Below are 24922 nucleotides of genomic sequence, written 5' to 3' on the forward strand. Positions count from 1 at the left end.
AGCCTGGCTAATTTTTCTTTCTGTGTCATTCAGGCCTGGGTTGGGAGGTATGGAGGGGGAGCAGGTTTTGGAGAAGCCCAGGCTGGAGAGCTGAGGCTGAATATGAATTGTTTAGTATAATAATAAACTAAATGAGAAAGTGTGGAAGTCTAAAAGGACCTACAGTAAGAAATGCCAGCAATCACCTTGTCAGCAAAGCCTGCCTCTAGGCAGGGACATGGTACCAGCAGCAGTGTTAAATCCTTTCCATCCCACTTTAATCCCCCTGCCCTTCAGCTTGTGTATGCCATTGATTTCTGAAGCTCCCATGTCCCTGTGTCCCTCGTTCCCCAGCAGCCTGAGGCAATTTCTAACATAAACATTCATTGGACCTTGTGTTTTCCTTTCCTGTTCACTTAAAGGGGGGAAGTGTGGGAAGGAGTGAATGCCCACTCTAGAAACAGGCAGCACCACACCTGAAAGGAAAAGCACAGGATGAGGCCAAGGCTAGAGGGCCATGGTACAGCAGCAGAGGGTAATAAACTTCAGCTATCAGGTGGAACATCTTTGTGCAGCTGAGAGCAGGCTCACTCCTTCAGCCCCCCAGCACTTAAGGCCTGAAGGAGCTGAGCTGTTCTCACTGATCAAGTAAAGAGAATGCAAATTGAAGCACCCTGAAAGCAGGGTGACAAGAGCCTGGGATAGCTGCCTACAGAGAGCAGAGCTGGTGGAGAATGAGTGTATGTGGGTGGGTGTTGGGCTCTTCTGCCACCTAGCAAGAGATGGGGCAAAAGAAAATGGCCTTATGCTGTACCAGGCAAGGATTTGATTGAATACTGGTCAAAAGTTCTTCACTGAAGGGGATGTGAAGCACTGGAACAGGCTGCCCAGGTGAAGTCACCATCCCTGGAGGTATTTAAGAGATGTGTAGATGTGGCACTTAGGGACATGGTTCATTGTGGGCTTGGCAGTGGTGTGCTCCATGATCTTAAAGGTCTTTTTCCAACCTAAATGATTCCATGACTCTGATTCTGTGAGGAAAAGATTGGTATAAAAGCCAGGTCTAAGCTGGAGCAAGTCCCAAACTCTGAAATGAAAAGTGTTGGAGAGTGTGAGCATGCAGCCCAGCAGGCAAATGGCAGCCTGGGCTGCATCCAGAGCAGCACTGCCAGCAGAGCCAGAGAGGGGATTCTGACAGAGCTCTGCTCTGCTGAGACCTCACCTGCAGTACTGTGTGCAGCTCTGGAGCCCTCAATATAAGGACAAGACCTGGTGGAGCAGGTCCAGAGGAAGGCCATGAAAATGATCAGTGGGTTGGAGCAAGGACTCCTCTGCTACAAGGACAGGCTGAGGGAGCTGAGGGTGTTCAGCCTGGAGAAGAGGAGGCTCTGGGGAGACCTAATAGCAGCCTGCCAGTACCTGAAGGGGGCTACAAGAAGGATGGAGAGAGACTGTTTGCAAAGGCCTGCAGGGACAGGACCAGGGGCAATGGCTTCTAACTAGAGAAGAGCAGATTGAGGTTGGATGTTAGGAACAGGCTCTGCACCATGAAGGTGCTGGAACACTGGAACAGGTTGCCCAGGGAGGTAGTTGAGGCCCTATCTCTGGAGTGATTCATTCAAAGTGAAGCTCGACAGGGCTCTGGGCAACTTGATCTAGGTGAGGATGTCCCTGCTGACTGCAGAGGGGGTTGGACTGCATGATCTTTGGCAGTCCCTTTCAACCCAGACCATTCTATGCACCAGAGACTAGCCAGAGGACACTCAGCAGCACTTTCTACCCTGCCATTCAGCAAAAGCCACTCAGAAGCAGCACTTTGAGTTGTCACCACTCAGCAGTGCAGACATTCCTGTTCTGTCTCCTCTTTGCACACACACCAGGAGTGAGAAACTCCAGGCTGTGAAGGTGTTGCAGATGCAAGGCACCCAAATACTGTGGAAAACAATCACACTGGCTTCAAGCAAGTCAGTGAAACACCACCAGTCCTCATAAGGTAGGGCTGGTTTCCACCAAGGCATTGTTTCTTTCAACTGTCATAACTGCAAAGGCATGAACAGATCAAGCCTCTGAAATCAATAGTGTTTTAGTTTGTTCCACTGGCTCAACTGCAGCATCCTATTAAATCAAAATGCAGCATCACCCAGTGATGTTACAGCTCACCCAGCCTGTCAATATGCATCATCTGCTGAAAGGAAGGAAATAATCAGGAAGGCAGGCTCTGTAGCCTGTGAAACAAGACTGGCAACAGCAGAAAACACTCAGCCTCTGCTCCACACCTTTGAACAAGAGCCTTGGTGTGATCTATCTGGAACAGAGTATCAGTGAGGGCTGATTTTCCTGGAGATACTCTTGCTTACATGTGAGAAAGGGATGGCATGGAAGGGATGTCAACCAAACACCAGCTGAGAGGAATCTAAGTAGAAAGGTCAGTATGTAGCAAGTACAAGGACAGAGGAACTCACCACAGGGCTATCTGCCCAATGAAGAGCTGCTTACTTTCTGTCTCTGAGGGCTAAACACACTTGAGCAGAGCAGAGCAGAGCAGAGCAGATCCTTGGACAAGAACAAGACAGCAAAGAAAGGCCTGGCAAAGGTTTTCAACCTGCAAGTGGCCATTCTTACAAGCCTGTATCAAGCCTGTGTTCCTTCAGTCGTTTATTTTCCACCCTGAAGGGGTGGAGGAAATGTTATAGTAGTAATGCTCTTTTCCCAAGAGCTGCACTGCCTGGTGTGGGTTTGATGGGACTGGTGTTGGGAAGATGAGAAGTAAAAAGTGTGCATTGAGGAACTTTGGTTTACTCATATCCCCTTTGGCAAAGCAAATCATTTGAATATGAGAGAGACAGAAAGATACCCAAAGGCATTTCTGAAGTACCCAGCATGGCATAGAACAGAATAGAATTAACCAGGTTGGAAAAGACCTTTGAGACCTTCAAGTCCAACCTACCAACCAGCACCATCTAATCAACTAAACCATGGCACCAAGTGCCTCAGCCAGTCCCTTCACAAACACCTCCAGGGATGGTGACTCCACCACCTCCCCAGGCAGCACATCCCAATGGCCAATCTCTCTCTCTGTGAAGGATTTCTTCCCAACATCCAGTCTAAACTTCTTCTGGCACAGCTTGAGACTGTGTCCTCTTGTTCTGGTGCTGCTTGCCTGGGAGAAGAGACCAACCCCCACCTGGCTACAACCTCCCTTCAGGGAGTTGTAGACAGCACTAAGGTCTCCCCTGAGCCTCCTCTTCTGCAGGCTAAGCAACCCCAGCTCCCTCAGCCTCTCCTCACAGGGCTGTGCTCCAGACCCCTCCCCAGCTTTGTTCCCCATCTCTGGACACCTTCCAGCATCTCAACATCTTTTCTAAACTGAGGGGCCCAGAACTGGACACAGGACTCAAGGTGTGGCCTAAGCAGTGCTGAGCACAGGGCAGAATGACCTCCCTGCTCCTGCTGGCCACAGGAGGATTTCTGATGCAGGCCAGGATGCTCTCTCATCATGTGAACAGCTCCCTATGTACCTTATGAAGAATACTTGTAACACAAACTTTACCTTTACCTCTGCAGTTCATCAGCTATTTGTTGGTTTCCCATCTGCAGACTATATCAGACATTCTTACCACTTATTTATGGCCTCAGGGTCATTCTATATTCTTGCACTCTCTTTGCAGAAAGATCCTTCCAAAGATACACACAGACAGGGTAACACAATCACCTTCATCCTGGAGCTTGCTGTTTTCCTCTAGTGATCCCTGGCCATTAAAACAGTTTCATGGTTTAAGTGAAGCAAGCTTTTCCTCTGCCAGCACCTGCATTTGAAGGCATAGCAATGATATCCACAGATGGTCTTAATCAGTCTGATGCCAGCAGGGGAACTAAGCCCCCAGCACATAATATGACCTCCAACCCTCACTGCCAGGTCAGATTTCTGTTTCTGGAGTCAGATTTACTTTGTTCAGAATAATCTCAGGGGGTGCCAGGAAGCAGTGGGCCATTTCTGCTTCCATAACCCCCCCCTGAAGTGCTGTCTTGATTTGCACAGACGAAGGGTACATACATGAGAGGAGAACTGCATTTTCACAGTGCCAGCTGGGGTATCCCTGCAGAACAGACAGCAGCCCCACACACCTCACTGCTCTAATTGCTACTGGCAGGTAGCACTCAGAAGGTCATTGCACCAAAATAAACTGAGTGTAGAGTATTTCAATCATGTCCATGAGTACTTTATCTTCCCAGGTTTACAGCTATAAGAAGCACTGCTCTAAGTTACTTTCTGACCTCCATTATTATAGATACATCCTGGGCAGCAGCAAGAGAAGTGTGGCCAGCAGGGCCAGGGAGGGGATTCTCCCCCTCTGCTCTACTTTGAGGAGACCTCACCTGGAGCTCTGTGTCCAGTTCTGGAGTCCCTCTACAAGAAGGATCTGGAGGTGCTGGAAGGTGTCCAGAGAAGGGCCATGAGGATGAGCTGGGGGCTGGAGCTGCTCTGCCGTGGAGACAGACTGAGGGAGTTGGGGTTGTGCAGTCTGGAGAAGAGAAGGCTCTGAGGAGACCTAACTGTGGCCTTCCACTATCAGCAGGGGGCTACAAGAAAGCTGGGGAGGGACTTTTGAGAGTGTCAGGGAGTGATAGGACTGGGGGGGATGGAGCAAAAATAGAAATGGGTAGATTGAGATTGGATGTTAGGAAGAAGTTTTTCCCCATGAGGGTGGTGAGAGCCTGGCACAGGTTGCCCAGGGAGGTGGTGGAAGCCTCCTGCCTGGAGGTGTTTGCAGCCAGGCTGGCTGTGGCTGTGAGCAAGCTGCTGTAGTGTGAGGTGTCCCTGGCTATGGCAGGGGGGTTGGAACTGGCTGAGCCTTGAGGTCCCTTCCAACCCTGACAATTCTATGATTCTATACATTTTAAGTGACAAAAAACCCCTTTGCTTTTGCTGAAAGAAACAAAGACCCAAGACACACTTCACTGGAGAAGCAGCTCCCAGGCCTACTTGCATTCATGACTTTTACATAAGAGGTGGCAATTAATAAGGGTCCAATAGTTTTGGTTTTCAGTCAATGAGAGAGGATGAAATGATTGGTACATGTTCCATAATATTGACTGCAATGGGATCCACTGTTAATTGTAATTGGAAAGAAGCATGAGGAGAAATGAGGAGCAGACCAAAGTTAATTCTATTTAGCTTTAGATAGTTCACCAGATTTCTTTGGATGAAAACCAACAAAGAGTGGATGCTCAAAGCCTGCCATCCTTTCACCATCTTCCTGCAAAGCAGCCACAAAGAGATCCCAAATTCATTACTGTAGGAAGTTATGAGAGAGGTTTTGTTTTCAAAGTAGCTTAAAGGAGTGTCTAAATGACCTTGTCCCGCTTGATCATTGAATTCCTTTCTCCCCGGGGCTCATCTCTTGTCAATACATCATCAGTGCATAGACAGGGGTGAAAAACATTGCTGCACAGCAGCAGACTGGAGAGGACAACAAGGTTTAATCATTTGTTCAACACTGCTCACAAGGTTATTTGCTTTCATTAGAAATGAAAGCAAGTTGGTCAAGCTTTCCAACAACACCACCAGCTTGAAAGAGAGGTTCTCCTTTCAGTGTTGGGTGATTTGGTTAAAGTTAGCACCTAGGACTCCTCTGCAGCACTTCCACTATGTTAAACGTTTCTGTGCACAGCACAGCCCATTCCTGCAAGAATTAGTTTCTCTGGCAGGTGGCTTCAGCCTGGTGAAGACCAAAGTGGTAAAGATCACAACCCCCAGTATGCTTTAACACCTTCCAGCTCCATTTGGCATTTCCTGAGCACTAGGCTGTGAAAAAAAAACACCAACATCTACAGAACACTGTGAATGTTCCTTCTGTAGTGAAGTAGTAAACATTCCAGGAAACAAACAAACAAACAGACCACAAACAATACCAGGGACCTTAGCAGGGACCTTAGCAGGGACCTTAGCAGGGACCTGAGCTACCGCTAAAGACACACCATAAAACTTACCAAGCAAGATGAAAGTGGCTCATGGCAATGGCAGCTCTTGTAGCCACAAGGCACCTCAAGCTCAGCACGGCTTAAGAAGTTTGCTAAACCAGCCATTCCCTTTGCTGTGTTATATGGAACCCACGCATAACACACAAGCTGTGGATGTACAGAGGAGTTGCAGAGTGGTACAATGATACCTCAGTTTAGTGTACACCAGCTCCTAGAAATCCAGGTTCAAATCGGTTCTGGTTTTGGCTTGTCCTAAGCTCACTGACACCTCCTTTGCGAGGGTTTCTCTGCCTTGCCGTACTGACTCCCAGCACCGCTCCGACGCGGCTCAGCCGCAGCAGGCTCTCGGAGAGCTGCGGGATGCGGCTGCTGCTCTGTGGGCTCACAGCCCACGGGCACCGCCGCCTCTCCCTGCCCAGGTCACAGCGAAGAGAAGAAGCTCTCTAGAAACAGCTACAAGAGAAGCTGGCTGCTGTAACGTGCCCCCGCCTTTGCCTGCTTGTTAACCCCCCAGCAGACCCCTCCGGACCTAACGAAGTGAACCTGCGGGGGTAGAAAATTCCTTACAACACGGCATAAAGCGATAAGATCACGGTCCCCTATGTGTTCATCAGTTCCTCCAAAGACAAAAGGCAAAAGCTCTGCAGGTGGTACCCGAGAAGAGGCGGTACATCCCAAACCGAGCCCGGGGGGCAGCTCCCACAGACACCGCGGCTCCGACTCCCGACGCAGGGCGACATCGTCCCACATCTCCCCGAGCGACAAGCGTTATGCACAGCGCTCAGTGTCTCCCTCCTTCGCGGGGGACTCCCCACCCCAAGCCGGCCACTTCGCAGCCATCCCCCCTCACCCGGGGCAGCGCCCCATCCCCGCCGCCCGGCCCTGCCCGGCTCCCTACCTCGTCCTCCACCACTGTGCACCTTGACCAGCACCTCCGCCCGGCCGCCCGCTCGTAGTTCTCGCCGGAGGTAGAGCCGCCCCGACGTCCTGTCGACTCCCACGGCGCTGGCACCGGGAGAGGCCAGCTCGAACCAGCCGCCCGCCGCCCAGTCGCGGCTTTGCGGGATGGTGAAGACGGTGTCGCCCACCCGCGCCCCGGGGGGCAGGCGGGCCACGTAGCTCCGGGAGCCGGGGCCCGGGGGCCGCTCGGGCGGTAGCAGCGAGCGCTCCCGCCGCCGCCTCCCCGCCCCGCCGCCGTCCTCCGCCCGCCGGCCGCGCACGGCGAGGCGCAAGCACCGCGCGGGGCTGCGCAGCGGCCGCGGCCGGCCGTGGTCCTGAACGACCACGCAGAGGCGGAGCCGGCGCAGCCCCAGCAGGGAGCCCACGGTCAGCACCTGCCCGCTGCGGGGCACCACGAAGAGCTGGCGGCTGCCGGCGCCCGGCGGCCAGGGCCGGTAGGTGAGCCGCGCGTTGGCACCCTCGTCGCTGTCGGAGGCGCGGAACCGGGCCACCTCCGTGAGCAGCGGGGCCAGCTCGTCCACCTCCAGCGGCCGCACCGGCGGCAGGCGCGGCCGGTGGTCGTTGCGGTCCAGGACGCGGACCCGCAGCAGCGCCTCCCGGAGGAACTGTCCCGTCCTCCGCCGCAACCAGAGCCCGTACTCGGGCTGCGCTTCCCGGTCCAGGCGCTCGGCCGTGCGGAGCAGCAGCAATCCCTGCCCGCCGCCCGGCCGCAGCTGGAGGAAGAAGCGGGAGGCACCGTCGCCTTCCAGCGCCCACTCCCCAGCCGGCTCCCCGGGGCCCATCAGCCTCCGCAGCGGCACCTGCAAGCCCCGCACCCGCGTCCCCGCTGGGCTGTTCTCGGGCACCTGCCCGGAGAAGCGGAGCAGGCGAGCAGCGCCGCCGTGCCCCAACCCCGCCGCCCCGGAGAGCAGCAGCAGGACCGGGAGCCACCCGCAGCCGCCCCGTCGCGCCCGGCCCATCCTGCCTGGCGGAGCGGAGCGAAGCGGTAGGAACGCCAGAAGCGGCACTGCGGTAGGCACGAAGCTGCGCACACGTGGAGCCCCGTCCCGACCCCGCCGTCGGTCAGAGCCGTGGGCGGGGACCGGCGAGCCCGCCCCCTCCGCGGCGGGACGGACCGTGGTCCCGGGCAAATCCCTCATCCTGACCCGTTCTGGACCTTTTCCGCCCAGGCCGCTCTGCCGTCTGCGCGTAAAGCGCCCGGGGGCTCCCCGCGCTCCCTCGCCACGGAGTGGCAGACAGAAGGAGGAGCGGCGCTGGCCCGAGAAAGCCAGCAGCCTCCTGCTTCCCCCAGCCTGTATGAAGCCCCTGGACCGAACTGAAGGGGCAGCCAGCAAAGAAAACGAGGGCAAAACACTCTTGCGTGGTTGTGAGCAAGGAGATTTATTTTCCGGAAGCCTCGGAAGCGTGGCCTCTCGGCAGCGCTCCTACATGTCGCTGCTCCTTCAGGGAAGATGCGGTTTTGGCAGCAGTAGGAAGAGCACAACGTGTCTCAGTGTACAACGTGCACAATAGCACCTGCGACTGCATTTAAAATGTCACTTTCTGGGTTGAAATACTTTTGGCAAAAGAGCAGAAGGAGCCGCTCTGGAGGGCAGTCCTGCAGTGGTCCTGCCCAAGCAGGCAAGCAAACGCATCAGCCCTGCTCAACAGGCACACAGCAGTCTGGCCATGGGAATCACTGTGCTGGTTATCCCGTGATCAGTGGAAGCACGAATTGAAGCCAGAGCACTCCTGAGCCCCATCGCTCCTCTCTGCTCATCAGACCAACCATCACTCATTTTCTCCTTGCTGCAGCGCAACCCAGCAAACAGGAACAACATCTCCCTTCACACCATGATGGCAACAGCTCAGGAGCAGCCTTTTGCTGACCCTCTGCATCCAGCTGGTCAAACTGTGTTGGCTTTTTTCCCATGAAGAACCCTGGCTCTTGCTGCTTGAACACTGGTTTGCTAGTTTTGGGAACAGTCTGTGAGGAAGGAAGGGATGTTTGTTGACAACTGTGTGGTAACTTCAGGGGTATCTAGGCTGGAAGTGAAGCTCTGCTCAAGAAAGCCAGAAACCATTTCATCAGCTTTGGTCGAATGTTATGGGCAACAAAGGTGACAGCCACCTGCTAGATCTGCACCTCTACCACCTGGGGAAGTACTAGTTTCAAGGAGAGGTTCACAGATTGCATTGGGTTGGAAAGGACTCTCAAAGGACATCTTGTCCAACCCCCCCTGCAGTCAGCAGGGATGCCTCCAGCTAGAACAGGCTGCACAGGGCAGGTAATGGCTGGGAAATCACATCACATCACATTATTACAAGCTGTCACCCTTTATTCTCACCCTAGCAAGGTGAAGGGATGACCACTTCTAAAAACCAGCACAATGTGAGGTCTCAGACTGTGAAGGCAGAAAGTGAACCCAAATACTTGTAAGGAATAGTTCACCACTACAGTAATCCTCAAGATCCATCCGTGGTTAGTGTGCTGTAGCAAGCTGTGAGTAAAAGGCACCTGCAGGAAGGCTGGGGAGGGACTCTTCAGAAGGGCCTGTGGGGATAAGATAAGAGGCAATGGTTTGAAACTGGAGCAGGGCAGAGTTAGGTTGGCCATCAGGAGGAAGTTCTGCACAGTGAGAGCGGTGACATACTGGAACAGGCTGCCCAGGGATGTGGTTGAGGCCCTGTCACTGGAGACACTGAAGATCAAACTGGCTGTGGCTCTGGGCAGCCTGCTTTAGCTGAAATAATTCCATAATTCCACCTGAATTCAGTAATTCAATAATTCCACCTGAAGCACCTCATATTTTGCCAGTCACCCCCACAACCAGTCTGTCTCAAGAGGTAGCCACAGTCAGCACAACACACAGATCCAGTCTGAGCAGGCTGCTAACTCTCAAGAGCTGCAGGAATTATTTGTGCTGCCCCCTCAAGCCAGGTCTTTGAGCTATGCTGTACAGTCCTCACCTGACTTGAGAACTGCAGATGCAAACAGGAAAACCATCATAGCATCAGTAAGGTTGGAAAAGACCTCAAAGATCATCAAGTCCAACCTGTGCAGTGTGCCCAGGCAGCCAGGAGGGCCAATGGCATCCTGGCCTGCATCAGGAACAGTGTGGCCAGCAGGAGCAGGGAGGTCATTCTGCCCCTGTACACTGCACTGGTTAGGCCGCACCTTGAGTCCTGTGTCCAGTTCTGGACCCCTCAGTTTAGGAAGGAGGTTGACTTGCTGGAGTGTGTCCAGAAAAGGACAACAAGGTTGGTGAGGGGCTTGGAGCACAAGCCCTACGAGGAGAGATTGAGGGAGCTGGGGTTGCTTAGCCTGGAGAGGAGGAGGCTCAGGGGTGACCTTATTGCTCTCTACAACTACCTGAAGGGAGGTTGTAGTGAGGCGGAGGTTGGTCTCTTCTCCCAGGCAACCAGTACCAGAACAAGAGGACACAGTCTCAGGCTGCATCAGGGGCGGTTTAGGCTGGAGGTTAGGAGGAAGTTTTACCCAGAGAGAGTGATTGCCCACTGGAATGGGCTGCCTGGAGGTGTTTGCAGCCAGGCTGGATGTGGCTGTGAGCAACCTGCTGCAGTGTGAGGAGTCCCTGGCCATGGCAGGGGGGTTGGGACTGGCTGAGCCTTGAGGTCCCTTCCAACCCTGACAATTCTGTGATTCTATAACTCAGGACATGAAAGAGCATTTTTAAAGGAGTAAGACAAAACTGGACCCATCAGTTTCGCTGTGGCTTGATTAAGCTTTAATCCACAACTCTTCACATGCCTGAAAAAATATTATATGCAACTCATTCCTTCAAGGTAATTTTGCCTTAACAAAGATGAAGCATATCAGAAAGTGGAAATGTGAAGGAAGAAATGTGCCAGCAAAACACCACCACCAATGGCTAAGCAAATTCTCACTCTTCCCAGTGAGCAGCATGTATCTTGGAATCACCACTCACTACATGAGCATCCCCAGGGGCTGGAGTATTAATCATAGAATCAATAAGGTTGGAAAAGACCTCAGAGATCATCAAGTCCAACCTATCACCCAACACCTCCTGACTAACTAAACCATGGCTCCAAGTGCCACATCCAATGCCCTCTTGAACACCTCCAGGGATGGTGACTCCACCACCTCCCTGGGCAGCACATTCCAATGGCCAATTACCCTTTCTGGGAAGAACTTTCTCCTCACCTCCAGTCTAAACTTCCCCTGGTGCAGCTTGAGACTGTGTTTCCCAAGTTCCTTTTCATCTCTGTGCTCTCTACAGCTGCACCAACCTCACAGCACATCAAGCAATTGCTGCAGAGGAGCTTAGAAGTCTACTTTGGGTGCAAATGGCTCAGCACAGCAGGAAGTGGCTGCAATGGTGATGCTCACAGACCTCCAGAGCTGGGCTTTGTGTGGGCACCATGCTGGTCCTTTTGCACTGTGAAATGTCACAGAATCAATAAGGTTGGAAAAGACCTCAGAGATCATCAAGTCCAATCTAGTATCTAATACCTAACACCTCCTGACAACTAAACCATGGCTCCAAGTGCCACATCCAAGCCTTTTATGAACACCTCCAGGGATGAGGACTCCACCACCTCCCTGAGCAGCACTTCCCAATGGCCAATCTCTCTTGCTGGGAAGAACTTTCTCCTCACCTCCAGCCTAAACTTCCCCTGGCACAGCTTGAGACTGTGTCCTCTTGTTCTGGTGCTGGTTGCCTGGGAGAAGAGACCAACTCCCACCTGGCTACAGCATCCCTTCAGGGGGTTGTAGAGAGCAAGAAGGTCTGCCCTGAGCCTCCTCTTCTCCAGGCTAAGCAACCCCAACTCCCTCAGCCTCTCCTCACAGGGCTGTGCTCCAGACCCCTCCCCAGCCTCGTTGCCCTTCTCTGGACACCTTCAAGTGTCTCAGTGTCCTTCTTAAAGACACAGCAGAAGCTGTAGACATCAGAGGGGACAGCAACTAAAAAAAATAATGAAGAACTAAAAATCAGCTCTTCCCCAAAAGAAACACAAACTGAGTTTTCTCTTTGTTTAATAAAAGCTTGCAAGGCACATTGTTTCAACTGAATTGCAACATCTACAGCAAAACAGATCCAAGCTTGCAACCCATTTCCCCCAGGGAGCCAAGCCTGGCTGAAAACCAAGCTGGGGTGGCGTGTGCGAGTCCAAGGTAGCTCTGCCCTGTCGATGTCCTGCTGAAGGGTATCGTGGAACTTCCTGTTTGCTTTTCCCAGGAGGTGGGGATCAGAAGAGAGAAGGTTTTTGCTAACCCATAGCTGGGGGAGCAATTCACTCCTCTGTTTGCAAGACATGGCTCTTCCAGCCTCTCAATTTGAAAGTGCTGCCTTTTGACCGGAGCCGCAGCGACGTTTCTCCCCGGTTGAAGAGCTCCTCCTGTTGCTTAAGGCTGCTGTGCCAACGGTGCTGCAATACAATTGGGTTTTGTCTTCTAATACAAAAAAAAAGCAAGGTACAAATTTTAAGTGATCCTCCTAGAAGCAGAATCAATTGAAGTATCAAGAATACAGCTTCGGAACTACGACCAAACTAATAACAACATCGACGACGACGACGTCACACTTCAAATGAAACCCCCACATGTTTGCCTCAAATATGTCTAAAAGGCCAACAGTGTGCTGCAGGACTCCTCCTCTGCAGCCTTTCAAGCCCCATCTGGATGTGTTCCTGTGCAACCTGTGCTAGGTTCTGTGGCCCTGCTCTGGCAGGGGGGTTGGATTCGATAATCTCCGGAGGTCCCTTCCAACCCCTAGCATCCTGTGCTCCCGTGACGGCGCTCTTCAGATGCACAGGTGGGCCTCCTTTGTGTTTCTCTTGACATGTGTGCTCTACATGCCAGTATTTAAATGACATTCTTGCATGGTAACATCCATACAGCATGTGGTGGGACACAACAGGCACTCAAGGACAGGGAAATGTTGCATCTTGGCACGGCAGCCTGAGGTACGAAGCCCTAAGCCGTGCGACCTCACCCACCCAAGCTGCAGTTGTCACCCTCAAGTTTGCTGCCTGGAATGCCTTATTGCTGGTTATGAAATGACACCCATGAATGATTCACTTCAGGCAAGCAAATGACTGACACACAGACTTGCCATTCCTTGACAGAGATCTGAACAAACTTCAGGTGTATAAAGGAACTCTAACCTGACTTCCACATCCTGCATCTCCACCCACCCCAGCACGTCCAGAGGAGCTTTCTGCAGGCCTGCCACTGCTCAGGTTACTACACTTCAGCTGCTGCATGGTGAGAGTCTGAACCAGCCCAGTGCAGTAAAACACATGCACTTGTGCACAAGGAAATAAATGCAGCCTGCATTTGGCTGGAGACACACACACACACACACACATACATACTACCCTCAACATAAGGGCTGCATCCCCTGAAAGGAGATCTCCTTTTAACTTGTTAGTCAGTTACACTGATGACACGTCACATGCATCACATCTCACAACCGCCACATCCAGTTAGCTGAATGCTGCCTTCAAATAAAATGCACCATTTAACATCTTGTCCATAGTCAAAATGAAAGTAAACCCCAAACCCCCAAGCCAAACAGGTTACAGACACGTTGGCTTTCACAACAATAAAGCTTTTCTTCCTTTAAATCACTTCAGCAGCGATAAGAGGTTTCCCAAAAGCTCAGCAACACCTGTCAGTGTAGAGTAAGCAACTGCACCTGCACAGAGCAGATAAGAATCTGCACATACACCAACATGCTGCAGCTCCTAACAGTTTCAGAGCTAAAATCTCTGCCTTTGTGGTAAGGATCGCTTTGGAGCCTTCCTTCTTCAGCTTCGTCAGTTGAAGCTTCATCCTATTTTGTCAGATCCTTCACTGAAGACACCTGGGCTCCACAGAATCATTCCCATGTGCCTGACAGAATGGTTTCTGGGCCAAGTGCAACTGCAGGGAGCTCCTAATGGGTGAATAACCACTTCCAAACACACATCCTGGCTTTCTGTCCAGCTACACCCAGGCATTACCCTTATGGTTTTTTGGCAGGGAGGTCAGAGCAGATGATCTCTAAGGTCCCTTCCAACCTAAGCCATTCTGTGATTCTATGAACTGAAGCATCATTCATACTCTTCAAAGTGCATCAACCAGCACCAAGCAGGGTGAACAGATCATTTTAAGGACAGCTGCAGAGGCAAAGGGGGGTCACATAGGGAAGACAAACCTTAAAGGGAAGCGAGATTGCAGGGCACTTTCCCACATCTCTTTTTAAGATCTCAGTGTAGCTGCATAATTGATAGAAAAATAGCTCTGAACCATTGTCCCATCATTTATTAATGGTGCTGATTAGAGTGTTTTAAGTTACAGTTATGGCACTGCCTAAATATAACTCTCATGTGGTCAGTTGGATGAAATGAGTCTCACACACACACACACACACAGAGACAGAAGGGTGAAACTGAAGTGCACAACTCTCAGTAGCAAACCTACTGTCCTGCTACACTTGTTCAAGCCCAGGCATGGCATACTGCTGGGTACTGGCCCATTCTGCTGGCTGCTGAGACACACACATGCACACACACACACACACAAGCATGGAAAAATCCTGAAGAGAGGTTCTTTCCAAGCTGAAGATATGACCTTGACAACTCCTACTGCTAGGACACTTCCATCAAGGTGTCTCCAGCAACACAGAGCTCAGTGGAAGTGCTGTTTAAATAGAATCTCCCTTGTTTATGGAAACACTCACAGCTACACATAAGCTGTATGGATGTGTGTTTGATGAACATAGAAATGTTTGGAGTGGAAGGCAAAGAGAACTAAACCAACAACAAACACCACCCCATCCCCCCCCCCAAAAAAAAAACCACCCCCCAAACACTTACTTGAAAGGCCAGGGGATACTGATTGCTTTCCTGCTAGAAAATAAAAGCTACTGTGTCTTAAATGAGCTCTTTGAAATAAGTTTCCTACTAAAGCCTACTCACATATCAGCTCTCTAAGACTAAAAAGAGTTAGAAATCTCAGTTACATGAAACCTGAAGACGATTTAGGATGGGAAAGGAAAATGCAAACCCATGGAAGACTGCCACACGTTGGAGAGGCTGGAGAACTGCCACAAGTTTCCCTGTTTCCCTCGAGGGTGGTGATCAGCAGTGCCTGCTGATCTGCAGCTGCAAAGAATTCCAGTGGGGCAGAATTCAAGTTGTCGGCGCACCGCCTGTGCGCACAGGTATCTGCAAGAAGAACTTCCTTGATCAGAAGGAACTGTTCCTAAGTGAGTTTGGCTCTCGGGAAGCAGCCTGGATGCTTCCTCATGACTGGAAGGATATCACAGTGTTGATTTTATACACAAAGTAGGACCTGTTCCAGTACACTCGAGTGAAGTAATTGACATAGGGGGAGTAGTTCATCTTGATCTCGTGGCAAAATCGGCCGTGTTTCGAGTAGGCATAGCTGTCACCTTCCTCACACACCACCTGCCAGGAGACAAGACCGCCTCATTAAACCCCTGAAGAGCAGGGCTCAAGTCTGGAGGTCTGGTTTACTTCTGTAACTCTCACCATTGTGGTGGTTTTAGGCTCTGCCTTTCAAATGCAGCGGCAGATTTCGAGCAGAAAAGTAGAAAAAATACAAATAAATCACTGCGGGGTGTGGAGAGGGAAACAGGATTATTCCAAACAAATTCACTGGATGAGTAGAATAGGAATAGAATAGGAATAGGAATAGGAATAGGAATAGGAATAGGAATAGAATAGAATAGGAATGGAATGGAATGGGAATGGAATGGAACAGAACAGGATGGAATGGAATGGAATGGGAATGGGAATGGGAATGGGAATGGAAGGGAACAGAACAGGATGGAATGGAATGGAATGGGAATGGAAGGGAACAGAACAGGATGGAATGGAATGGAATGGGAATGGGAATGGGAATGGAAGGGAACAGAACAGGATGGAATGGAATGGGAATGGGAATGGAAGGGAACAGAACAGGATGGAATGGAATGGAATGGGAATGGAACGGAACAGAATGGAATGGGAATGGAAGGGAACAGGATGGAATGGGAATGGAAGGGAACAGAACAGGATGGAATGGAATGGAATGGAATGGAATGGGAATGGAAGGGAACAGAACAGGATGGAATGGAATGGAATGGGAATGGAACGGAACAGAACAGGATGGAATGGAATGGAATGGGAATGGAAGGGAACAGAACAGGATGGAATGGAATGGAATGGGAATGGAACGGAACAGAACAGGATGGAATGGAATGGAATGGGAATGGAACGGAACAGAATGGAATGGGAATGGGAATGGAAGGGAACAGGATGGAATGGGAATGGGAATGGAAGGGAACAGGATGGAATGGGAATGGAAGGGAACAGAACAGGATGGAATGGAATGGAATGGAATGGGAATGGAACGGAACAGAACAGGATGGAATGGAATGGAATGGGAATGGAACAGAACAGAACAGGATGGAATGGAATGGGAATGGAAGGGAACAGAACAGGATGGAATGGAATGGAATGGGAATGGGAATGGGAATGGAACGGAACAGGATGGAATGGAATGGAATGGGAATGGAACGGAACAGAACAGGATGGAATGGAATGGGAATGGGAATGGAAGGGAACAGAACGGAATGGAATGGAATGGAATGGAATGGGAATGGAACGGAACAGAACGGAATGGAATGGAATGGGAATGGAACGGAACAGAATGGAATGGGAATGGGAATGGAAGGGAACAGGATGGAATGGAATGGAATGGGAATGGGAATGGAACGGAACAGAACGGAATGGAATGGAATGGAATGGGAATGGGAGGGAACAGAACAGGATGGAATGGAATGGAATGGGAATGGAACGGAACAGAACGGAATGGAATGGAATGGGAATGGGAATGGAAGGGAACAGGATGGAATGGAATGGAATGGGAATGGGAATGGAACGGAACAGAACGGAATGGAATGGAATGGAATGGGAATGGGAGGGAACAGAACAGGATGGAATGGAATGGAATGGGAATGGGAATGGAACGGAACAGAACGGAATGGAATGGGAATGGGAATGGAACGGAACAGAACAGGATGGAATGGAATGGGAATGGGAATGGAACGGAACAGAACAGGATGGAATGGAATGGAATGGGAATGGGAGGGAACAGAACAGGATGGAATGGAATGGAATGGGAATGGGAATGGAACGGAACAGAACAGGATGGAATGGAATGGGAATGGGAATGGAACGGAACAGAACAGGATGGAATGGAATGGAATGGGAATGGGAATGGAACGGAACAGAACAGGATGGAATGGAATGGGAATGGGAATGGAACGGAACAGAACAGGATGGAATGGAATGGAATGGGAATGGGAATGGAACGGAACAGAACAGGATGGAATGGAATGGAATAGAATAGAATAGAACAGAACAGAATTAACCAGGTTGGAAAAGACCTTTGAGATCACCAAGTCCAACCTCTCACCCAACACCATCTAAACCATGGCACCAACTGCCATATCCAGGCTCTTCCTAAACACCTCCAGGGATGGTGACTCCACCACCTCCCTGGGCAGCACATCCCAATGGCCAATCTCTCTTTCTAGGAAGAACTTCTTCCTAACCTCCAGCCTAAACCTCCCCTGGCGCAGCTTGAGACTGTGTCCTCTTGTTCTGGTGCTGGCTGCCTGGGAGAAGAGACCAACCCCCACCTGGCTACAACCTCCCTTCAGGGAGTTGGAGAGAGCAAGAAGGTCTCCCCTGAACCTCCTCTTCTCCAGGCTAAGCAACCCCAGCTCCCTCAGCCTCTCCTCACAGGGCTGTGCTCCAGACCCCTCCCCAGCTTTGTTGCCCTTCTCTGGACACCTTCCAGCATCTCAACATCTTTCCTAAAAGAGGGGTAAGGGGAGAGGCAGGGAGAAGCTAGTAGCTTCCCCTTTCCTTGGCCAGGGGGATCCTTGTGCTGTTTATTAATTGCAAATATCTGTATAATATTGCAACTCCTGTACAGTTTGTCCATATTCATTGCATTCCACTGTGGAGTGTAGTTTTGCTTGTGAATACAGCTTCATTTGCTTCTAACTGAGTTAGTTGGCCTGGTAAAGTTAATGCTGGGGGAAAACTTCAACCCACCACAACCATAGACATTCAATTTCCATACTTGAGGATTCCAGTTAGCTGAAAACTTGTATCATAGAATGGCTCAGGTTGGAAGGGACCTCAGAGATCATCTACTCCAACCTCCCCTCCATGGGCAGGGACACCTCTCAACTAGACTTGGCTGCCCAAGGCCTCATCCAACCTGGCCTTGAACACCTCCAGGGAAGAGGCAGCCACAGCCTCCCTGGGCTACTTTCCTGCTTTTGTAATAACCTCCTCAGGTGTTGCAGTCTAAACCATTTACACACAGCTGAATGGTATTTAATGAGTGGTAGAAAAGCAGCACTACTAGATACTAATGCATGAGGAGGCACTAGGGCAGTGAATGAATAAACACAGGGTTAAGATTATAGGAGTGTAAGAAAGAGACAACCCAGCACCTACTTGATCCCCTTTATACTCAGCTCTGAGGAGGCCACACCTTGAGTATTGTGTCCAGTTTTGGGCACCTCAATACAGGAGAGCTGTGGAGGTGCTGGAGCCAGGGCAGAGGAGGGCAAGGAAGCTGTGAAGGGCCTGGAGAATAAATGTGATGAAGAGCAACTGAAGGAGCTGGTTAGTGTGAAACAGAGGAGGCTGAGGAGTTGCTGTCTACAACTACCTGAAAGAAGGTTGTGGAGAGGCTGCTGCTGGTCTCTTGTCACAGGTAATTATTGACAGAACAAGAGGGAATGGCCTCAAGCTATGACTGGGTAGGTTTAGACTGAACAGCAGGAAAACCTTTTCCCCAGCAAGAGTGGTCAGGCATTGGAATGAGCTGCCCAGGGAGGTGGTGGAGTCCCCAAGCCTGGATGTGTTTAAAGGTGGTTTGGATGTGGTGCTTGGGGATACAGTTTAGGGGTGAACACTGCAGAGTAGGGTTGATGGTTGGACTTGGTGACCCTGAGGGTCTTTTCCAACCTGAATGTGTCTGTGATTCTGTGATCACTGTTAAAATTGATGAGTCCTTGTCTATAAGTCCATTACAATCAGAAAACATGACATCAGCATAGCAAGATTTTGTTTTAAATGAATGATTCATGCATTTAAAGATCCATTGTTATCTTACTTACATGACCATTAGCAACATCCAACAGATCTTTAACTCTGCATCCTCTCACAGGTCCCACCTCATTGCAGATTGAATCTTCAATAACCAGAAAATTGGCTTTGTAAGATGTAAGGATCTTATAAATGTCCTCTGCTGACCTCTTTGAATAGATCTGATATATCTAGGAATGAAAGGAAAAGATGCTCATGCAGTGCAAAACATCAGGGCTAAGTATTTGGGGGAGGGTCCCCTTATCTGAGAGAACAAACTGTATGAACACATCAAGCCATAGAATGCTGGGCTTTGCCATCTCCACAGCAGGTGAGGCAATGGCCAGCTGAATGGTCTCTGCTGATGGCAAGCTCTCATCTTCTATACTTCAAGTGGCCTGAAAAGTCTTCAGAAAGAACATTTTCATCTTTGTTTCTGTCCAGAGTAAAGCACTGATCACCTGTTCCATCATCTTCCCAGGCACAGAGGTCAGCCTGAGTTAGGTAGTTCTCAGGGTTCTCCTTTCTCCCCTTGTTAAAAATGGGTGCAACATTTCCCCTTTGCCACCTGCTTGGGACTTCATCTGGCTGCAGGGACTTTGCCAACGTCCTGGAGAGCAGCTTAGCAACTACATCAGCCAGCTCCCTCAGGCCTCTGAGAGACCTCTTGCCAGGTCCCACAGACCTGTGTATGTTCAGGTTCCTCAAGTGCTCTCAACACTGATCTTCTCTTACAGTGGGAGGGACTTTGCCCCTCCATCCCAGACGTCTGTCAGCGTGGGAGGTGTGGGAAGAGAGGCTGGCAGTGAGGACTGAGACAAAGAAGTTGTTGAGTATCTCAGCCTCCTCCTCCTCTGCTGCTACCAGTTTGCCAGTCTTGCTGATTGTGGAGGTCTGCTTTCCTTTACCTTCCCTTTCTGGGTGACATATCTGTAGAAGCCTTTCTTAGCATTAATGCATCCCTTGTCAAGGTCAGCTCCAGCCATGCCTTGCCCTTCCTAACTTTCCCCCTGCAAAACTGAGCACGGTCCCTATGCTCTTCCCAGGATGCCTGTCCCTGCTTCCACTGCCTGTGCATTCCCTTCTTGCCCTTCAGTTAGACCAGCAGGCCTCAACTCAGCCACACTGGTCTCTTGCCTTCCTTTCTTGACTGCTCTATGCCCTTAAAGACCTGCCAGTTCTGTTCTGCTCCCTTCTCCCCAGGGGCAGTTGACTCTCTCCTTCAACAGCTGACATTTTGCTTTCCTAGTATTCAGGGTTCTGACTTTGCTCAGGACTGTGAACTCTCCCAGTGTGTGATCACTGCAGCCTAGGCTGCCTCCAATCTCCTTGTCACAGCCTAGTTCACTTGCACTGCTGACCACCTTCACCATGAGTTTATAGCCTCTGCATTGGTCTTACTTTGTCATCTTTCTTCACAAGATGTCATGCTCTTCCCTAACCTCTTAAGACTGTAAACACTTGGGAGAAAAGGCAGCACTGGAAATGCCACTCACATGCAGTGCTCAGATGAGCACCAAAGAAAACATTTGCTTTATCAGGTGGCCTGGGTGGCACTGGAAGCCAGTGCAGACCTATGTGTCACAAAGAATGTTACAAGGTCATCTTTGGAGCACCAACATTCACTGTACTCCCACACACCTCAGCCAGGCCCTCCTGGCTTATGTAATGGGAGAGTCTATAAATCAGAGGTTACATACACACACACACACACAGAGTTCTGGAGGTGGATACTCACATTTTCATTTCTTTTTAGAAGGTCATCATCATTATATAAAGGCAAGCTGGAGACCATCCACCCAGTGCACAGCTTAATCACACCCATTAACTGCGGGCTGCCTGCAAACACAGCAGCCACAGGAGCCTGGCGCCTGCAGAAGCAACAGCAGCAACATCTGAGTATGGGAGGCACCTCCCACCACAATGCCTTTCATTGCATACTGTGTGACTCTCTTAAGGTGCTACAGAATTGGGATACATGAAGGCATCACTAGGGGTCTAGTTACAATTGGTGTTAATGCTGCAGCGGCAGTGGTTTCCTTGCCAGGAAGAGCTCAGATCTGGAGCAAACTATTGCTTTCCTGGATGGTTGCTGACTTCATGAAATCACACAACCACAGAATGTTAGGGGTTGGAGGGAACCTCCAGAGATCATCCAGTCCAACCCCCCCTGTCAGAGCAGGATCACCCAGGGCAGGTCACACAGCAATGCATCCGGGTGGGGTTTGAAAGTCTCCAGAGAAGGAGACTCCACAACCTCTCTGGGCAGCCTGCTCCAGGCCTCTGTTGCCCTCACTGTAAAGAAGTTTCTCCACATGTTGAGGTGGAACCTCCTGTGTTCCAGCTTGTACCCATTGTTCCTCGTCCTATCACTGAGCACCACTGAAAAGAGACCATCCCCTTCACCCTGACACCCACCCCTCAGACAGGTTCCTGACAAAGCAGGTGCAAGCTGCAGCAGAGGAGGCTCCATGAGAACACACAGCAAAACTTGTTCACTGGGAGGGTGGCAGAGCCCTGGAGCAGGCTGCCCAGAGAGGTTGTGGAGTCTCCTTCTCTGGAGACTTTCAAAGCCCACCTGGATGTGTTCCTGTGTGACCTGCCCTGGGTGATCCTGCTTGAGCAGGGGGGTTGGACTGGCTGATCTCTGGAGGTCCCTCCCAGCCCTTAGCATTCTGTTGTTCTCTGAAAACAGGCTTGGGAGGGAGGGTAGGCAAAGGGCAGAAACAACTCTGTGCTATCTTGCAAGGGAAAGACTTGAGATTATTTTCATCCTCCAAGAGTAAATAGTGTCATGATACAGGACAATGTCTACAGCAATCATGTTTCTGGGTTTGGTTTCACCTTTTAACTGTGTGTGTGCCTGTGTTAATGAGACACAATGCCAGTGCAAGTCATTGTCACCCTTTTATGGCACACTTCAGGCAGCTTTTCCTGCAGAGAAAATTCCAACTACATGCCTGCTATCAGAGGGAATATTTGTAAAGGCAATACACTGCAATCATGACATTCAATTAAAATTCCAATATGGATATCCTTGGGGGGGGGGAGGGGGGGAAATCATCTTTTCATTAAAAATGTGAGCAGCTGCTCCAAATAAGAGCAGTCAAATTGCTCTCAGCTGAGTGAATCCCAGGGCAATTCACCATGATTCATTATGTACTTGAAGGCTAATATGCAGACTAATGTAAAAGCCATTAGGCACTTGGCATCATTCCACTTGCTGCCTTGAAGAGCCACAGCAGTGCCTGACAACACACACTGCTATTAGCAGAGAGAAGAAACTGCCTGGAGCACCAACATGACCAGCCTTGCCTTCTCTGGGGAGGAGCAGGTTGACTTTAAAGACTACATAAATAGAGAATACCCTAAATAAACTAAATAAAAAGGACAGTTCAATCTGAGCACAGTGGATCTAACTTTCAGAGGAGTGCAGTTCTTAATGAGAGAGTTCAAAGTTGCATTGAATTGCAGCCCAGAGAGCCAATCACATCCTGGGCTGCAGCAAGAGAAGTGTGGCCAGCAGGGCCAGGGAGGGGATTCTGCCCCTCTGCTCCACTCTGCTGAGACCACAGCTGGAGCTCTGTGTCCAATTCTGGAGCCCCTAGGACAGGAAGGATCTGGAGGTGCTGGAAGGTGTCCAGAGAAGGGCCAGGAGGATGAGCAGAGGGCTGAAGCTGCTCTGCTATGGAGACAGACTGAGAGAGCTGGAGCTGTTCAGTCTGGAGAAGAGAAGGCTCCCAGGAGACCTTCTTGTGGCCTTCCAGCATCTGAAGGGGGCTATGAGAATGCTGGGGAGGGACTTTTGAGGGTGTCAGGGTGGGATAGGACTGGGGGGGATGGAGCAAAACTAGAAATGGGTAGATTGAGATTGGATGTTAGGAAGAAGTTGTTCCCCATGAGGGTGGTGAGAGCCTGGCACAGGCTGCCCAGGGAGGTGGTGGCAGCCTCCTGCCTGGAGGTTTTTGCAGCCAGGCTGGAGGTGGCTGTGAGCAACCTGCTGTAGTGTGAGGTGTCCCTGCCCATGGCAGGGGGGTTGGAACTGGCTGAGCCTTGAGGTCCCTTCCAACCCTAACAATTCTATGACTGAGGCCAGAATCCAGTTCTGAACCCTCTGGTGAGAAGGTAAAAAAAATGCACCTGTGACAATAACCTGACTTGGCTGACTCAGTGTGAACTGGGCTGTACCAAAAGTAGTGTGGCCAGCAGGTCAAGAGAGGTGATTCTGCCCCTCTGCTCTGCTGAGGCCTCACCTGCAGTACTTGTGTCCAGTTCTGGGGCTCACAACACATGAGAGATATGGACCTGATGGAGCAGAACCAGAGGAGGCTGCAGCACCTCTGCTATGAAGACAGGCAGAAAGAATTGGGGCTGTTCAGCCTGAAGAAGAGAAGGCTTCAGGGTGACCTTAGAGCTGCATTTCACTATCTGAAGGGGACCTACAGGCAGGCTGGGGAAGGACTGTTCAGAAGGGCCTGTGGGGATAGGATGAGAGGCAATGGTTTGAAACTGGAGCAGGGCAGATTCAGGTTGGCCATCAGGAGGAAGTTCTGCACAGTGAGAGTGGTGAAACACTGGAACAGGCTGCCCAGGGATGTGGTTGAGGCCCTGTCCCTGGAGACATTCAAGCTCAGACTGGATGTGGCCCTGTGCAGCCTGCTCTAGCTGGAGGTGTCCCTGTTGAATGCAGGGGGGTTGGACAGGATGCCACTTCCAACCCAGCATAATTTGTGACTCTGTGAACTGTACAACATAGCTCTGGATTAGCTATGCCCTGCCTAGCCAGACAGGAGCCCTCCAGCCTTCTGGTCAAAGGAGAAGGTGAATCACACTTGCTACACTGCACAGATCTTGACTAAAGCCTCCAAGTGCTCACATTCAGGCATTTCATTTTAGTGGCTGATGCACACAAAAGCATTCAGTGTTTGTGTTCCAGAGCAGCATCACAATCAGCATGAATCCTTCCATCTACTGAAAAGCTAACATGAAGAACAAAGAACTAAGACTCACAGATAGCATTAGACTGGAAGGGACCGTCAAAGGGCATCTTGTCCAACCCCCCTGCACTCAGCAGAGACACCTCCAACTAGAGCAGGCTGCACAGGGCCACATCCAGTCTGAGCTTGAATGTCTCCAGGGATGGGGCCTCAACCACACCCCTGGGCAGCCTTTATGTCTTTATGGCTTGGAGTGATTGGACGAGGGGCAATGGTTTGAAACTGGAGCAGGGCAGATTCAGGTTGGCCATCAGGAGGAAGTTCTGCACAGTGAGAGTGGTGAAATACTGGAACAGGCTGCCCAGGGATGTGGTTGAGGCCCTGTCCCTGGAGACATTCAAGCTCAGACTGGATGTGGCCCAGAGCAGCCTGCTCTAGTTGGAGGTGTCCCTGGTGACTGCAGGGGGGTTGGCCAAGATGACCTTTGAGGCTCCCTGCCAAGCCAATGCAATCTGTGCATATGCAAAGCCCAGAACCCATCCTTCAGCAACACCATCATTCCAGCTAATACAACTTTTGCTCTGGAGAAAGGAGAATAGCTCACTTGGAACAGGAAGCCCTTGCAGTCAGCAGGGACACCTCCAACTAGAGCAGGTTGCACAGGGCCACATCCAGTCTGAGCTTGAATGTCTCCAGGGCTGGGGCCTCAACCACACCCCTGGGCAGCCTTTATGTCCACCTATATCTGGAAATTTGGCCTACTAATAATATTAAACATGATTTGCTTGCATGTTTCAGTTCTTGTAACCAAGGGTAAACTCCTGTTCTCTGCCATGGGAATAACACCAAACCTTAACCACACCTTTCTCCTCCCATACCTCACAGAATGACCTAGCAAGGGGAAACACCTCCCCAACATGCTGAGATAAAAATCCCCT

General features: G+C 50.8%; 2 protein-coding genes across 2 annotated transcripts in view; both read right to left on the bottom strand.

Moving 5' to 3' along the window:
* Window positions 1-1965: 1965 nt before the first annotated feature.
* On the bottom strand, window positions 1966-8060 carry LOC128897785 (protocadherin-16-like). Its single transcript, XM_054167208.1, has 4 exons — window positions 6860-8060; window positions 6491-6578; window positions 6263-6372; window positions 1966-2018 (listed from the first exon to the last, which is right to left on the bottom strand). The coding sequence occupies exons 1-4, from the start codon at window positions 8058-8060 to the stop codon at window positions 1966-1968; spliced, it is 1452 nt and encodes a 483-aa protein (XP_054023183.1).
* A 7077-nt stretch (window positions 8061-15137) lies between these two features.
* DPY19L4 (dpy-19 like 4) overlaps window positions 15138-24922 on the bottom strand; it is a 55942-nt gene continuing 46157 nt past the window's right edge. Inside the window, exons 17-19 of the mRNA XM_054167378.1 lie at window positions 20786-20918; window positions 19080-19238; window positions 15138-15339 (exon numbers count right to left, since the gene is read on the bottom strand). Of these exons, the coding sequence (XP_054023353.1) occupies window positions 15175-15339; window positions 19080-19238; window positions 20786-20918 (457 nt within the window). The 3' untranslated portion in view covers window positions 15138-15174. The remainder of the gene's footprint in view (window positions 15340-19079; window positions 19239-20785; window positions 20919-24922) is intronic.

Source organism: Dryobates pubescens, chromosome 14 (genome assembly GCF_014839835.1).
Source record: "Dryobates pubescens isolate bDryPub1 chromosome 14, bDryPub1.pri, whole genome shotgun sequence".
In the NCBI taxonomy this organism is placed as follows: Eukaryota; Metazoa; Chordata; class Aves; order Piciformes; family Picidae; genus Dryobates; species Dryobates pubescens.